General features: G+C 49.2%; 8 protein-coding genes across 8 annotated transcripts; all 8 read left to right on the forward strand.

Moving 5' to 3' along the window:
- Window positions 1-85: 85 nt before the first annotated feature.
- On the forward strand, window positions 86-1,159 carry N7509_011838 (electron transfer flavoprotein subunit beta/FixA family protein; the record flags this gene model as incomplete). Its single annotated transcript, XM_056636475.1, has 3 exons — window positions 86-136; window positions 324-981; window positions 1,077-1,159. 3 exons carry the CDS (start codon window positions 86-88, stop codon window positions 1,157-1,159), a joined length of 792 nt encoding a protein of 263 aa, XP_056482505.1.
- Window positions 1,160-3,054: 1,895 nt separating this feature from the next.
- On the forward strand, window positions 3,055-5,166 carry N7509_011839 (lipid-binding SYLF domain-containing protein; the record flags this gene model as incomplete). The annotated part of the gene is made up of 1 exon (XM_056636476.1): window positions 3,055-5,166. The coding sequence occupies one exon, from the start codon at window positions 3,055-3,057 to the stop codon at window positions 5,164-5,166; it is 2,112 nt and encodes a 703-aa protein (XP_056482506.1).
- Window positions 5,167-6,334: 1,168 nt separating this feature from the next.
- Window positions 6,335-8,015, forward strand: N7509_011840 (cytochrome P450; the record flags this gene model as incomplete). The annotated part of the gene is made up of 4 exons (XM_056636477.1): window positions 6,335-6,536; window positions 6,602-7,557; window positions 7,623-7,789; window positions 7,844-8,015. The coding sequence occupies 4 exons, from the start codon at window positions 6,335-6,337 to the stop codon at window positions 8,013-8,015; spliced, it is 1,497 nt and encodes a 498-aa protein (XP_056482507.1).
- A 468-nt stretch (window positions 8,016-8,483) lies between these two features.
- Window positions 8,484-9,060, forward strand: N7509_011841 (YbhB/YbcL family Raf kinase inhibitor-like protein; the record flags this gene model as incomplete). The annotated part of the gene is made up of 2 exons (XM_056636478.1): window positions 8,484-8,604; window positions 8,651-9,060. 2 exons carry the CDS (start codon window positions 8,484-8,486, stop codon window positions 9,058-9,060), a joined length of 531 nt encoding a protein of 176 aa, XP_056482508.1.
- Window positions 9,061-9,073: 13 nt separating this feature from the next.
- On the forward strand, window positions 9,074-9,388 carry N7509_011842 (uncharacterized protein; the record flags this gene model as incomplete). The annotated part of the gene is made up of 1 exon (XM_056636479.1): window positions 9,074-9,388. The coding sequence occupies one exon, from the start codon at window positions 9,074-9,076 to the stop codon at window positions 9,386-9,388; it is 315 nt and encodes a 104-aa protein (XP_056482509.1).
- Window positions 9,389-9,800: 412 nt separating this feature from the next.
- On the forward strand, window positions 9,801-12,177 carry N7509_011843 (putative poly(ADP)-ribose polymerase PARP; the record flags this gene model as incomplete). The annotated part of the gene is made up of 6 exons (XM_056636480.1): window positions 9,801-9,876; window positions 9,942-10,055; window positions 10,121-10,477; window positions 10,535-11,377; window positions 11,430-11,515; window positions 11,590-12,177. 6 exons carry the CDS (start codon window positions 9,801-9,803, stop codon window positions 12,175-12,177), a joined length of 2,064 nt encoding a protein of 687 aa, XP_056482510.1.
- A 1,237-nt stretch (window positions 12,178-13,414) lies between these two features.
- Window positions 13,415-14,176, forward strand: N7509_011844 (2OG-Fe(II) oxygenase family protein; the record flags this gene model as incomplete). The annotated part of the gene is made up of 2 exons (XM_056636481.1): window positions 13,415-13,517; window positions 13,770-14,176. The coding sequence occupies 2 exons, from the start codon at window positions 13,415-13,417 to the stop codon at window positions 14,174-14,176; spliced, it is 510 nt and encodes a 169-aa protein (XP_056482511.1).
- A 777-nt stretch (window positions 14,177-14,953) lies between these two features.
- Window positions 14,954-16,202, forward strand: N7509_011845 (putative DnaJ domain protein Psi; the record flags this gene model as incomplete). Its single annotated transcript, XM_056636482.1, has 3 exons — window positions 14,954-15,101; window positions 15,192-15,847; window positions 15,906-16,202. 3 exons carry the CDS (start codon window positions 14,954-14,956, stop codon window positions 16,200-16,202), a joined length of 1,101 nt encoding a protein of 366 aa, XP_056482512.1.
- Window positions 16,203-16,604: the final 402 nt, after the last annotated feature.

The following is a 16,604-nucleotide window of genomic DNA, read 5'->3' on the forward strand; positions in this document are numbered from 1 at the left end:
CCGCAGTCCTCAACTCTTCTCGGTCCCTCTCTTGCTGTCTTTCAACTCGTTAACTCCCCATTCACCCCCAAAGCTCGAGTTCACCATGAGCGCCTTGCGCATTCTAGTTCCCGTCAAGCGGGTGATCGACTATGCGGTTAGCAACCCATTGCCTCCCCCAACACGGCAGATGCTAGACGATTGGCCGGCCGACCGACCGACCGTACTCGGAGAAAGCAGAGCAGAGCAGGACAGAACAGTCGTTCTCTTCCTTATGCTTATGCTCGCGCCTAACTACGTCTACATTTACACACAACAGAAACTGACAGTTCTCCCTGATCTAGATCAAACCCCGCATCAACAAGGCCCAAACGGGCGTCGAAACCAACGGCGTCAAGCACTCAATGAACCCATTCGATGAACTCTCCGTCGAAGAAGCCGTCCGCCTTCGCCAACGCGGCGAAGACAAGAGCAGCCCCATGAAGGTCGAGAACATCCTCGCCCTCTCCGCCGGCGGCCCCAAGACCCCAGACGTCCTCCGCACCGCCATGGCCATGGGCGCCGACCGTGCTTTCCACATCGACGTCCCCGAAGCCGACGGCGGTCCCGAGCCACTGACCATCGCCAAGATGCTGCGCGGTGTCGTGGAGAAGGAGAACATCAACCTGGTCCTTCTGGGTAAGCAGGCTATTGACGGCGATCAGGGCCAGACCGGTCAAATGTTGGCCGGTCTGCTGGGCTGGCCGCAGGCGACACAGGCTAGCAAGGTCGAGGTCAAGGATGCGTCTGGTACGGTCGAGGTCACACACGAGGTGGATGGTGGTGTTGAGACTCTCCGCGCGAAGTTGCCTATGATCATCACGACTGATCTGCGACTGAACGAGCCCCGCTACGCTAGTCTGCCGAATATCATGAAGGCGAAGAAGAAGCCGCTTGAGAAGAAGACCCTCGCCGACTTTGGTGTTGAGGATACGCGGCGATTGAAGACTCTTAAGGTGACTGGTATGTATTCTGTGTACCCTGGTGTTGCATTGGAGATTACTCCATTGTGTTTAGTTTATGAGTGAACTTGCACTAATTCGAATTTCTCTCTTTAGAGCCTCCCCCACGCAAGGGTGGTGGCAAGGTCGAGGATGTCGATGGCCTTGTCTCCAAGCTGAAGGAGCTTGGTGCTCTCTAGTGTGATAGGGTTAGCCTTGAAATAAAAGGGGGGCGCCTGAGTTCTGTGTTTCTATACCACCCATCTGTGTTGCTAGACTTTGTCTTGGCCGTGAATTGCGCATAAACTTGAATGAAAGATATTATCGAATTTTGAATATCCAGGTCCAAAGCCGATCCTAGCTGCGGGATCGTCCGGTAGTTACATACTGTACTGAATACGGAAGATGTGGTGATTATCCTCCAAGGTTGAAAAAGCCAAGGCGATTCAGGCCGACCATTGTGATCCGTGCCCTCGTTGGTTATTTCCGATTGGACATGCGAGGGAGATCCTATTGGTCTGTCAGATCAATAGTACATACGGGAGCTTGGGTGAGGATGCACTTGGGATCGGGGAATTATTGAGTCCTGTGCAACCCACGCCCATCAAGGATGAAGAAGTGAAGCCAATTCATTGCCTTGGACAATGGCTTGAATTAGCTAGTTTGGCGGTATTCCCTGGATGTACAGATACTTCTGCCGAACTACTGCAGCTCCTCGTTGCTTTTTTAAATAAAATGATAGGCCAATCGGGGATAGTCCACGTAACTAGTGGCTGACAAATTTGGTGATGCGCTGTGCTGTCGAGTCTGAGCACCTGAGCACCTGAGCACACTGAGCACACTGATGATGCTTTATTGAAGGAATAACATAGGATCGACAGGGTCTAGGAGGATGAAGTGTCACGAAAGGTGATCTTATTCTAGATATACAATAGTATACTCCGTACTCCGTACATAGACATTGTATATACATTCTCGACTAGTGATTTTGGTCTGGACTTGTCCTTCGGGTGGAACCATGGGTAGACCCTGCAGTGGCTAGCGTGGCTAACAATGGGAGGATTCATAAGATTAGGTTGCTGAAAATAAGAGGATCCAGCCGATCCGTATAATTTACTCCGTAGAGGAAACAAATATGTGCATTTCCCCACAGATGCGATCGAGATGTCGAATGGACCAGTCGTGGCCGGGACAGGCTTTAATTGCCGGGGCTGGCTGGTGGGGCAGTGATCTATCGAAAACGCATTCAGCTGAGCTGAACCATGGACTATTGGGGTGATTTGGAATGTGAAGGGAAGGGAAGAGAAGAGTGTATACTCCGTACTACGGAGTATAGATGTCTGTGTGAAGAAGCATGCAGTATGCAGTATAGGAGAGTATACTCGTAACTAGTAGTAACTTATGCTATGCAGTATACTCCATAGTATACTAATACTACAGTCAATGACGTCGGCCCGCGCGTTGCCATTAGAAATGCATTACTCCGTACTCCGTATGATGAGCCAAAGTCTGCCTAAAAAGAAGCCCGTCTAGAACCACTCGCCCTTTAGCATTGGGCACGCTTACTCTCTTAAATATACCAATATCACGCCCTGGTGCCTGTTCCCTGTTCCTTCTTCCCCTCTTCTCTGTATTCTACTTCTCTCTGGAAGTCTCGGATCCCCAGATCCGCGCCCTCCCACTCCGGTAAGCATTCCCACCATCCCATCATCCTATCCATCCTGTCCCAAACTATTCCGTAACGCTTCCGCCACCCGGATCCTCGGCTTTACTTTTACTTTTACTTAACCACCGCACCACCACAGAATCTTCCATCTTCCCTCCTCCCTCTTTCTATACTAACTCATCCATTTCCAGCTCCTCTTCCACCACTATACTGCGCGCAGATCATCACATTCCAACTGATCATACATTCCGACCCACCTCCCAGCATTCCGCATCGTGAACTTGAAGCATTCCCAGCTGTTCGCAGCGCATCCGCGCGTTAGATATATCGTTGGCGCCGAAGCTGCGCATCCGCGCTTGATTGCGCTCTCCTCGCCTCCGAGTTCTTCGCACTTGACCGAGGAGTCGAATAAATACTCCCCCGCCCACCATGTGGGAAAAGACGAAACGCTACTCGAAGAAAGGCTTCGACAAGACATGGGACACCATCGACAAGCTCGGCGCCCCCGTCAACCGCCTCTCAAACAAACTCGGCGCCGAGGCCTTCTGGCCCATGGCCATCGATAAAGAAAGCGACAAGGCCGCTCGAATTCTACGCAGCTTCTGCAAGGATGGCTTCTATGCACCCGAATCGGAAGAATATACCGACGCAGATGGCAAGATCAATCGCCCCAAGGGAAAACAGCGGGTCGTCAAGAAAATCCCTTCTCAAGTGGTGAAAAATGCAAAGGGTCTGGCCATCTTTACGACCATGCGCACCGGTCTTTGGGTGAGTGGTTCTGGTGGTAGTGGGGTCTTGCTGGCTCGGATCCCAGAAACGGGCGAATGGAGCCCGCCCTCGGGCATCATGCTCCACACGGCCGGTATTGGATTCTTGGCCGGCGTGGACATCTATGACTGCGTCGTTGTGATCAATACATATGAGGCCTTGGAAGGCTTCAAGAAAGTCCGCTGCACCCTCGGCGGAGAACTCTCCGTCAGCGCTGGTCCGGTTGGTGCCGGTGGCGTTCTTGACTCCGAAGTCCACAAGCGACAGGCTCCCGTCTGGACTTATATGAAGAGTAAAGGGCTTTACGCCGGCGTCGCCGTTGACGGAACCATCATCATCGAACGTACCGACGAGAACGAGAAATTTTACGGCGAACGCATCTCCGTCTCGGACATCTTGGCAGGCAAAGCCCGACACCCGCCCGACTCCCTCCGAACGCTTCAGCAAACTATCAAAGCCGCCCAGGGCGACACCGACGTCGATGAAGACGTGATCCCACCACCCGGCGAAACTCCCGGCGATATTGACCTCCAGGACACAGAAGGCTTCGGCGTCCCCGACCCAGATGACCCGGATCCGTACGGAGTAAAGGCATTAGAGGCAGAGGGCCTCTTCATTCGGGAGGCTTCTACAAAAGTAAGAGCATCACCTGAGAACTTCCAGTTCAAACCGAGCGTTAGTAGCCCTGTCTACGCGACGTTCCGACGCAGCCTCGACAGCTCGCGAAATAGCTGGCGGGCCAGCGTTCAGAGCTATACCAGCGTGGACCGTGGCACACAGACTCATGAGGCCCCGCTAACTGCCACCACGTCAGTAAGCCGAGCATCCTCACGCAGCGCGAAGGAATCCACAGGCATCCCGGTTAGTAGCTGGGATGAAGATGCACAATGGGACACTGTACCAATCCACGGTGGAGAGGAGGAAGAGGAGGAAAGAAAGGAAGAGAGGAAGTTAAGCGGAGCCCCCCATAGGGACACCCACGAATCCGACGATGATATCGAGGTGCACGAGGTGAGCAATGTGGCTGTCTCTAGGCCGGAAAGCAAGGCGTCTTCGTCTTCTCCAGTGGAAGAATCGGATTCCAAGCGCACGTCGCCGACTTTCACCCGCGCCCGTCTGGTCACCATCGCCAAGCGTCCTGCGCCACCTGCTCTGCCCCCACGTCATCCCCGACACACCTGGGGCTCTGGTTCTAGCCGGGAATCGCCATCTCCGACAGCTCACTCGCATTCCACCGAGCCCACGGACGTCGAGTATGAGCCTGTCCAGTCCGTCGAGACCGTCCAGAAACCATCGGCCTTGCCTTCCAACGTGAAGATGCTCCAAGCCAATACTGTTCTCCCAGCTGTTGTGAACGAGGACGATGACGATCTTTTCGATGAATCGGATTCCGAAATCCCCGCCGACAAGGAAGAATTCTTGTCTGCCAACGGTGACGACGACGACATGGATGAAAGCAACACCCCGGTGAAGGATATGACTCCGGAAGCGACCGCAGACTCTGACCGTAAGCAATCAGTCTCTGCCATCTCTGCCAAGTCTGGCGACACGATCGAACCGAATGATGAGTCGAAATTTGCGGAGAAGCTGGATGAATCGCTATGTCTAGTCGAACTTGAAGATAACGTCCACGAAGCCAAGGCTGAAGATGAGGATATTGCCCCTGCTGCTTCTGCTACTGCTACTGCTACCACTGCCGACTCAGAGGAGACACCCTCCAACGCCAAGTCCGGCAAGCAAGACCTCGCACACATCTCCGCCGATGTTGCGTAGTCTAATTTCCTCCGTCAACCATCCGGTTCGGTTCATTTGACTCGTCACGATTTTCGTTGCTGTATAAAACATGATACCTCGTCCATATGCATTATTTAGGAGTTCGGGTTTGTGGCTCCTCAGGGCTGTTTCGCGGAGGCTGGCAGAGCGCAGGATTCTGTTGCGCTGTATCTGTCTGGGATGTGGATTGGTAAGGGTTTGTTCTGATGTGTATTTCTTAGCGTCTGCATGAGTGCTGGGAGTTTTTGTAAATTCTTTACTATCTTGTCTCGTGTTCTTGCTGCTCTTTGCTTGCAGCTATTATAAAGAATATAAACTATATTTCAAGTTGAAACGGAAGTCGACCCTGCAGCATATTTGAGAGGTATACGGAGGTGAACCGAAACACCCTCTTCAAGGCATGCAACAATCCTTCCAAGGTTGTTAGAATGAAACGAAAACTTGAAGTCTTGAGGCAGGATAGTTGTCATGCGCAAAGGTGGGCAGGGCGGAAATATCAGCCCCCATCCACAGTGTATACATCACCACTGCAGCCGTTAAGCCGTTTCGCCATCCGCCATCAACTTGAAGTATAGTAGTATCAACTTTGGAATCACCCGAATTTTAATCGTCCTCTTCAAATTTGACCAAAACTCAGATAATCTCATCACACGCCAACCAATCCCCTCTTTGACAGTTCAGTGACCCAACCAACCTACTACTAGTAGCCCTAATCGACCCACACCTCCACCAAGATCGTCAAGATGCTCGGCACGGGGGTGGTCAAAGTGCAATCTATACTATTTACGGTCGGGGGCTGGGATCGAGGCGACCTGTGGTCTCCGCTTTGATCTCAATGAGCTCCATTTGGCGGAAATGTGAAACGTGAATTGGCTGTAGACAGATGTACTCCGTATCTGCTCGTTCGATACCCCAACCTGCATCTCTAGTCACCTATGAAAAGGTGCATCTATGTCGCACACGTTCTTTAGCTCCACCCCAATGCGCGGCGAACGACCTTTAGACTCGTAAGTAGCGTGTGATGGATCTGGATGAAGGAAGAACCGCACTTAAGATGGGAAATATTTGTCCTTTCCTCTCGGCTTTCAGTAATGTCGAGTCACATAACCGTTCTATAGCGGTAATTAAAGTTACTCGAGACATCACCACAAGTTGAAAGATAACACAAATGGCCGGTTTGGCAGCCTGTGCAATTATTGGCGGTCTCGTCTGGCTGGCCATCCGCAGTATTTATCGACTCTATTTCCATCCACTCAGTCATTTTCCAGGGCCAAAATTGGCCGCCATCACGAGCGGATACGAGTGCTACTTCAACGTCGTCAAAAACGGGTCTTTCATCTGGGAACTCGAACGTCTACATGAGATCTACGGTCTGTAATAATCGTGCCTCCACAAACCAATCAAGAAGCTTCCGACAAATCTCACACTCGTACAGGCCCAATCATTCGCGTAACGCCACGGGAAATCCACATCAAGGATTCAGACTACTATGATGAGATCTATTCCGGCGCAGCACGCAAGCGCAATAAGGATGGCCCAGCAGTACGACAATTCGACCTAGACGGTTCGGCCTTCTCCGCAATCACATCAGAGCTGCACCGCGAGCGCCGCTCAGCCATTAACCCATTTTTCTCGAAGCAAGCAATCAGCCAAATTGAGACGGACATCAAGAAAAGTCTAGACCAATTCAACCAGCATTTATCGAGAGCGTATAAGACTGGTCGAATCGTTTCGCTCGACGCCGGATTTTCGGCTTTAACCTCGGACGTGATTCTTCAGTACGCGTTCGGGTTTAATGGTGGGAATCTCGAGCAGGAGGATTTCAACGAACATATTCGTGATGGGATAATTCACCTTTTCACCTCGGGTCATATTGCTTATTTCTTTCCTGTCTTGCCTGCTATTATGAGTTCGTTGCCGATTTCTTGGGTTAGGGTTATTAGTCCCTTTGCGGCTGTGCTTGCGCTTCAGAGGGATGATTTGAGACAGCGCGTTAGGAAGTTTCTTTCTGGGTACCGCTCTGATAACGGTTGTGTGGTGGAGAAACTTTGCTCGCCGGCTATGCCAAAGCACATGCTGGATGTGGAGCGAGTGACTGACGAAGGGCATGCGATGGCGATTGCCGGTACTGAAACGACTGCTCGGTCTCTTTCGGTTGGGGCGTTTCATATTTATTCCAATGAAAGGGTTAAGACTAAGCTTCGAGAGGAATTGAGAACGATAATGCCGACGCCGGAGTCGTACCCTTCTTGGAACGAACTTGAGAAACTGCCATATCTTTCTGGGACTGTTTACGAGTCTTTGCGATGTTCGACGGGTATTTCTTCTCGATCTCCTCGTATTGCTCCAACAGAGACTCTGGTGTACAAAGACTACCAAATCCCGCCCGGTGTAAGTTTGACTTCTCAGAAAATTGCCTGTGCTATATGGTACTAATATGTATGGCCTTCTCTCAGACACTGGTCAGCGAAACGAACTTCTTCGTCTTGAATGACCCTAATATCTTTCCCGACCCCGAGGTCTTCGAGCCTGAAAGGTGGATGCGCGCTACAGCCAAGGGTGAACGACTTGACCGCTACTTGGTAAATTTCTCCAAAGGCACGCGAATCTGTTTAGGAATGAAGTATGCTATTCTTGACCTATGTTTATGACGTGAGCTAATTTCCATACTCTGCAGTCTGGCCTACGCCGAGTTGTTTATGACAATCGCAACGCTTGTTCGAAGGTTCGATTTGGAGGTAGATGAGAATTCAAAGAAGCAACTCATGTTTGCGCGAGATTTTGGGACTCCATACCCTGATGAGGGTGTTCTCAGCTTGCCTGTTAAAGTTACGGCCAGTATTGATTGAGGTTGGGAATTTGAGTCATAACTATCGCCAATATTTGTTGGGCATTGGCATAGATGGTAGCCTTGTCTATGTCTAAGATCGTAGTTTACCTTCACTGTGAATTGCTATTCATGGATTCTTCAAATTACTAGTATTGCCCGGTATACTCTTCGGCTACCATTTGACCAGGCCGCAACCTGGGACTGTTAATGCCTGCTGGATATTCTATTGCCTGCTCACTGCCTGTAATAGATGACTTGAGTATTTTTTATCTACAATGTCTATTGTTCTAGGCAAATCATTGTTCCGTTGATCAATCGGAAGTAGAGTAACCTCGATGTATACGGGTGGGCCCGGATTTAAAGTGCTATCGCCGAAAGCTTGACTCGCCTTACTTTCCTACTTTCTACTTTCCTCACCTCCTGTCCTGCTCTGATTTTCACACAACCCCGCGTCGTCGCTTCTTCATCGTGCTCTCGCTCAATCATCATGCCGACCGATAACCACGTCAAGAAGGCTTTCAGCCTCATCGAGAATGACAAGTCCAAGGTGCTGGGCCTCACGGCCGGTGACCAGGCGATTCAGCCAGGCCAGTATCTTGCGCGCTCATGTCCGTATTTCTCTCTCCTTCAGTTAATAGCGCTTGATCTGACCAGACTCAGCTGCTCAATCTCCCCCAAAACTCTCATTTGACGGAGCGGATCCCTCCAAGACGTACCTCGTCGTGAGTCTCGACATCGATGCACCTTTCCCGTCTTTCGGGGCTCTGGGGCCTATCCTGCACTGGATTCAGCCCGGCGTCAAGGTCACTGAGTCTTCATCTCTTGATACGAGCAAGCCTTTCGTGGCGAACTACATCGGTCCAGCTCCGCCTCCCGGCAGCTCCCCTCATCGATACATCTTCTTCCTCTATGAAGAGCCTGAGGGATTCGACTACAAAAAGCACGCACCCCCTGATGGAAAGAAACTGGGTAACATGTCTCGCATGCGCTACGACCTAGATTCCTGGGGCGAGCAGGTCGGGCTGGGTCCCGCTGTTGCTTTCAACTACTTCAAAAGCAATTAAGCAGAAATGGGAAATGGGAAATGGGAAATGGGAAATGGGAAATGGGAAATGGGAAATGGAAATGGGAAATGGGAAATGGGAAATGGGAAATCAAAAATGGGAAATGGGAAATGGGAAATGGGAAATCGAAAATGGGAAATGGGAAATGGGAAATGGGAAATCGGAAATGGGAAATCAAAAATGGGAAATGGGAAATGGAAAATGGGAAATGGGAAAATGGGAAATCGAAAATCGAAAATGGGAAATGGGAAATCAAAAATGGGAAATGGGAAATGGGAAATGGGAAATGGGAAATGGGAAATGGGAAATGGGTCAATTGCTTTGTTAGGATGCGGAGAATTCCTTTTGTTTTTTTTTTCTGTTTTTTCTTTTGCTGGGTGGGATCAGGTTTGCGGGATTGCCTTTCTGAGAGGTTCCTATTCTTAAGCCCCGTTTAATCAAAGTACAAACGGTGAAATAACATGGGCCACTGCTGCAAACTCATGGTTCATGCTTTTATGTTGCCGTTTGCTTTCATGGGGATGTTTGCTCTTGATGAAGTATTCTTTTCATGCTCAAATACCCAGTCTTTCAATTACAATGAGCATTAATGATATTACTGCCCACAATGAAAATGTTTGCAACGTACATCCGTGAAGACGGCATTGTCAAAATAGTCTATTTAAGGAGTGCCCCAGTATGGATTGTCAGTTTACCATTTCTCATTCCATTCCTCAGGTGTGGCCAACAATTTTACCACCATGACTTCACCCGTGCCCTTTCTGAAAAATCTAACCATCGCAGTGAGTGGCCATCTTTCCAACGGGTTTGTCCACGGTAAGTAGTAAAAATCGATTTAAGGCAAGACATTCTCTTGATTGTTACTAATATTCTGAATACAGGTGACGTCCAGCGCCTTACAGAACGGTATGGAGGAAGATTTGAGGATCTTGACATCGCCGCTTGCACGCATCTAGTCGCATCGCAACGAGCTGTCGACGTCGAGTTCAGGAAAGGTATGTTTATTCCCTGTCTAACATAATATAATCGCTTAAAATACTCATTAGATCTGTGTACATAGTCCAAGAAGCGTCGATAACGGAAGGCCTGCAAATCGTCAGTCAGGACTGGTTTTTCCAGTCTGTTGAGAAAGAAATGCTGCTCGACGCCAAGAAGTTTTTGCTTAGAATTCCTTTTCGAAAGAAACGAAGCAAGGATTCAGAGAAGCCCTCGGTAAAGAAAGAGGTCGACAATACCAAGGTCGATAAGAAGACTCCCAAAAAATTACAAGAGAAACCCCCTGCGAAGCCTTCCGCAAAAGCCTCCGAGAAACCCCACGAGAAACCGCTTGCAAAGGCCTATCCGAAGACCCATGAGAAAATCAACGAGAAAGAGCAAGAGCTTAACGCGATCATTGATGATGACCACGTTGGCCCTAGTAAGCTTGTTTATTGACCTCTAATTCCAAGGTTGTGTAAAACTAACACCTTGACAGAAACCGATCTTGTCGTCTGGATGGATGAAAACCACTTGATCTGGGATGCGATACTGATCAAGGACAGCTCATCCATAAATTCAAAGGGTACCGTTACAGCCTACATACCTGAGATGGAACGCCTGCAGCTTCTCTACAATTTGAAGACGAAGACATTCCACTTTGGGGCTTGGGGCATGGGAACTAGACAAGATCCAAAATCTCCCCATGCTAAATTTGAGAAGTACTTCCAGGACAGAACTGGTCTTTCCTGGGAAAATCGCTGGGATGACCCCAAAGAAGGAAAATACGTTTTTGTGCCCCGCATATTTGAAGACGTTGAAATGGAGGATACCTTCTTTTCTGGAGACGGAAAAGATAGTCTGGCCCTCAGCATAACCCAGCTTCCTTCCGCGGTCTATGAAGTATTGGGTGTGATATTTGATCATAATCAAAAACCACACATCGAGGAATCAATCAAGAACGTTTCAGGTGGTAGACTGACTAGACAGCCCTGGCGGGTCCGATTCACTTTACGTGCTGCGCAGTCTCTCTTGGAGAGAATCAGCGAACTGACCCTTGATAGGTTTCAACGAGGCAACGACTCCCGTGCCAAGCTTCTATCTATCCTCGGTAAATGCTACCTAGCACTAATGTGGCACAGCGACCTTGATGCTCCGCCCAAATGGGGATTACCAGCCCGTTCAAAAGACAAGAATTGGGTGAAGCGAGAGCGGGCCGCCCTCGGGCTCTTGAACAATCTATCTTTTGCCCTTGATCTAGTGGCAAACTCGACCAATGTTTCAAAAAATCAGATTCTCAACCGCGCCTATCGAGGGCTCGGTCTGGCGAGCATGACTCCTGGTTAGCTCTCTGCCCCGATTGATTATTTTGACACCACTAATGTCTGAGATAGTGGAACCTGGCAATGCAGAACACAAGGCTCTCGTGAACTTTGTGATTAATAGCTCGGTGCCCAGGGCGCACGGCTTTTCTGTTCAGGTATGTCCTTCTATGCATAAGGGTCCATACCATCCCACCAGCGTATATATCCTGACTTGATGGTACATTTTTAGCCGATCAACATCTTTAGAATCGAACGAGAGGGGGAGATTGAACGTTTCGAGAAATACCAAAAAGTACACAGTACCCTCGTTGGTGGCCGGCGCTTGTTGTTTCACGGAAGTAGAGCAGTTAACTGGATTGGAATCTTGAGCCAAGGACTGCGGTCGGATGCTCAAACACGAGTTACCCCAGAAAGCCCAGTGAAAGGTATTTATTTCGCTGACGTTTCTTCCAAATCCGCTGGGTACTGCCGATACGCGCCAGGTGATCCCGGTTCTTGCATGCTTATATGTGAGGTTGAAGTGGGCAAGAAGCCACAGCCATGCGGTTCTGCGCCGGCCCTTGGTGATATAAAAGCAATGCATAAGCAGGGTCATATTTCATATCTTGCCGCAGGTGCGACTGACTTCAGCAAATGGTGCGACGCTGGAGCTGTGCATCCAAGCCTCGCAGGTGTTCAAATGCCTGATACCTCTAGCGGAAGATCCGTATCGAAGATGCTCTCACCTGGCTTCGGAAAATATCCCCATAACGAATGGGTCGTTTACGATCCGGCTCAAATCCGCCAGAGATACTTTGTCCAATTCACGACGAAATGACCCCTCGGCTGATTTGATAGGAATGAGGCACTCAGTGCATGAATTATGAAAATTTTCTGCGGGCTATTTGATAGATACTTTCTAAATGAAAAATTTGCTCTTCAGACTGTCTCATAACTTCATCAATAACGCTGTACCCTACTAGTTACGCATCTTCGTACCGTAGATAGCTGACATGTCGTCGACAAGGTACCAGTAGATACTAGTGTACCTCAGCTTTGAAAGTCAAGTAACAACTCGGCCATCCTCCGCAGAAAGTATCGTCTTGAAAAAAAAACACCAGGTTGTTTCCAAGGCACGTTCGTGAGGGGCACTGGAGTGAGAGAGGAAGAAGAAGAAGAAGAAGAAGAAAGGAGGGAAGTCACGGAGGGAGGAAGAAGAGTAGGCAGCCACCCAAGGAATTTCCTTTATGGGAACACCCATTTCCATTCACTTGAGACCATCAGTTTAAATTGCTCCCACGCTCCGATATTAATTCAGTATCCCAAGCCAAATTTAATGTTCTCGACCGATGGGATAAAAAGTGACAATGGCTGACATGAAAATGCCCAATCTCTGACCCGCCTTCGCAAGAGCCTTGGGGCTACTTCTATGATGCGTTGGGGGCTGCTGATATTGGATGAGTTCTAAGAGCTGGCCTGCTTTCGAGAGTTTATTGACAGTGCGCGTGTGCCTGAAGCAGCCATTAATAACTTCAAAGGAAGCGAGCAGTATGCATGACATACATGTTTTCATAGCAGCGGCCACACCGCTAGGTATTGGTGCTGTTAGTTTGGGCGCAATCAGGTGGTTTCTTTATTTTTCAACTAGAATTTGTGACGTGTCAATGCATTATTGTCACACAAAGGAGTTCTCAATTATTTTACTATTTAGTGTCTCGGAGCACTTGTGTACATTCAAAAAGTCTTATTCGCGAGAAACGGTCAATTATAACAAAAAAATGGATTATTGTCAGATTCCATCAGTGAGCTACGCTGAGCTTATGTACGATGATGAAGATATCAGGCATTTGGCTGGTATGAAACTGGTCAAAGCTCTAGATGATCATGGAGCTTGTCGGCTTCGAGACCATGGTATTTCACAGGATCTCATAGACAATTGCTTTGGCAAGGTTGGCAGCCAGCCCATTTCCCGTGTTTTTAGTGCGAGACAGCTGATTATGGGGGGTTAATAGGCCCGGGACTTCTTTGAAAGAAGTCTTGAAGAAAAGGTTGCCGATTTCTCAAATTCGGGCGCAATGACGGCATCGAGATTCGTTCCCTTTGGAAGTGAAAAAATCCGCGATGAGCCTCTTCTAGACGAGACTATGGAGTTTCAATACGGGGTTTATGAATTGGAAGGTACATGGTCTGAACCAGGTAAAAGATTACTCGATGCTTCGAGGTTATTACATGAAGTTTGTGCTTCCCCCCTCTGTTTTGATTTTGGTATACAGTCCACGCATCTAACCAAAGTGTGTAAAAAGGAATGCAACCGCATCCAATTCAACCTACTCGATATTCTATCTTCATCTATCGACCTTTCTCACTCATTAAGCTCTATTCATAGCAAGTGCAACTCCTTCTTCGCTCCATACTATTACTCCTTTGAAGGCATCAACGATACCAACCCTCTTCGTGTCCCTCCCCATATCGACCCAACAACCATGTTATTCAACTTCCAAGATTCACATGCCGGCCTAGAGGTCGCAGATCTTATCAATTCGACGGGCTGTTTATCCGCCACAGCAGTTGAAAAGACCGCCAACTTTATCCCAGTGCATTGCCAGCCGGGAGAATTTCTTGTGCTGGCTGGTCATGTCTTGAGAAGACTTGTTTCGGACATCAAGCACTCTGTGCATCGGGTGAAGCGACCAGTGGGTATTTCAGGATTCCATTTGAACTATTGGATCGTCCCGAATTTAGATACGAGTTGCAATTTTGGAGAGAAGAAGGAGGATGTTGCGGCGTATCTGGCTAGAGTATTTCCGGCTGCGTTGAAAAGTACCGTGCAGACATAGCATAGACATTCATCCTCACTTATCAAATCCTGTTATTTTCTTAAGAATTTTAGTGTGGCATCTTTTCTTTCTTCTTCTTCTCTTTTTTTCGAACTACGTACCCATGATTGGGTTGGAAGTTCTATACTTCGGGCTGCCAAAAATAAGTGGGGCCGCGGGTAGCCCGCGATGGAAATTGGGTCATTGGGCCGTTAACCAGTGAACGCATCATAGTGGCCCAGCCTCACGAGGCAGAAATTGGTGGCTAGTATGAAAGGTTGGCTACTCTATGATTGAGCGTTTATTTAATTCAACTTGCCCTTAATATGGCAATCTAATATTCAGGAGGTCTATCCAAAAGTACTCTCGTATATTCATTCGATCCTTCTGGAAGCTTCCACATGACCGGGGCGGTGAAACGACTCTTACGTCATTAACTCTCGAAGGGCCCGGACAATTCAAGTTCAGTCCAGCTCAACTCGGTTCAGTTCTGTTCAGCTTTGTCCCCAGCTTGTCCCGTTTCACCTTCTTTTTCCACTTTCTTTCACCCGCTGAACGACTACTATACATTCATCTCTCCCCTCGTGACCCTCCTCTTTCTGTCATCTTCCCATCCCAACTCATACCCGACCCCACCACTCGAACTTTCTACTACGTTCGAGAGGCTACTGGTCACGATATTCTTTTCCCCTTCTTCGAGCACCCTGCTTTTAAGCTCGGAGGCTTTCAATCGCCCGCGCTGACTTTGTCTCGCCTCTCCTGCACAAACTCAATTCCATACCATCCAACAAGAACAACATGGTGGCCGAAACCAAGCTATATGATGCCTTGAGCATCAAGCCTGATGCTACACAAGACGAAATTAAGAAGGCCTACCGCAAGGCAGCCTTGAAATATCACCCTGACAAGAATAAAGACGATGCTCAGGCGGCTGAAAAGTTCAAAGGTATGTACTTTCTTTGGTCTGGTTGAAGGTATCTGCCGGTACCCCGCACTAGTACTTCTGCATGCAACACAAACTAACAATCATCTACAGAGGTCTCACAGGCCTATGAAGTTCTGTCCGACCCTGAGAAGCGCCAGGTATACAACCAATACGGTCTTGAGTATCTCCTCCGCGGCGGTCCTCCGCCCTCACCGGGTGGCGGTGGAGGCGGCCCTGGTGCTGGCGCTGGCCCCGGTGGCATGCCTGGAGGATTCAATTTTGGCGGCATGCCCGGTGGCGGTGGTGGCCGAACATTCCACTTCTCAACCGGTGGTGGCGGCCCCGATGGGTTCAGCTTCAGTAATGCAGACGACATCTTCCGCGAGTTCGCCAAGGGTGGCACCGGCGGTGGAAGGGGTGCCTTTGATGACGATGACCTCTTCTCGATGTTGAACGGCGGCATGGGTGGCGGCGGATTCCGCCGCCCTAAAGGAGGATTTCCGCAGAAGAAGCGCGCTCCTACGCCTGAACCTACCATCGTCGAGAAGGACCTACCTGTCTCCCTCGAGGAGCTCTTCCATGGCGCCACCAAGAAGGTCACAACACGGAGTAAGACCTTCGATTCCAGTGGCAAACTCAGTTCCCGCGAAGTTATTCTGGAAGCCAAGATCAAGCCAGGTCTGCGCAGTGGATCGAAGATCAAGTACAAGAACTTTGGCGACTCAGAGGAAGGTGGTCGTCAGGATATGCATCTGATTGTAAAGGAGGTATGTGATGCCCATTTTCTAAGATCTGAAAGAGATTATTATGACTAACGATTTACAGCTAAAACATGAAATTTTCACACGCTCCGGCGACAATCTCATTGTCAACGTCGACCTCACCTTGAAGGAGGCCTTAACCGGCTGGGAACGAATCGTTCAGACTATCGATGGAAAATCCATTCGGGTTTCCAAGCCCGGCCCAACACAACCCGGCCACGAGGAACACTACCCCGGCCTCGGCATGGTGATCTCCTCGAAACCCGGCGAACGAGGCGATCTCGTTGTCCGCGTTAATGTCAAGTTCCCTACCACTCTTCCACCGGCCACCAAAGACATTCTGCGGGACGTCTTGCCATAAAAGCCCGACTGTTTTACCATTATCACTCAGCATATACCCGGCGTTTTCAGCGGTTTTCAATGGGAGGTCATGACATGTGACGATTTCACTATTCGGGAGTCAATGGTGCTTCAAGTTTTATTATTCTATGTATATATTCTCAATCTAGTTATCATAACCTCATTCATCTATCCGAGTCTGTATTCTGGTTTGTAGTTCTAGTTAGTTATTCAACGCCAGTATGATCACGTACTGCCAATTCAGGCTCGCGGTATCAGAACGGAAAATACCACGAATCGGCGCTATTATAACTCTATTATAGCATGTGCGCACTTGTTCGCCTACTGATGTTTTTGCTGTGATTGCACCGGAGCCCCATCTCACGCGGCATCGGGGAATGGGACCTTCAGGGAGCTGCGGGCC

Source organism: Penicillium cosmopolitanum, assembly GCF_028827165.1.
Source record: "Penicillium cosmopolitanum strain IBT 29677 chromosome Unknown utg000011l:1.0-3548175.0:1.0-3550911.0, whole genome shotgun sequence".
Lineage (NCBI taxonomy): Eukaryota > Fungi > Ascomycota > Eurotiomycetes > Eurotiales > Aspergillaceae > Penicillium > Penicillium cosmopolitanum.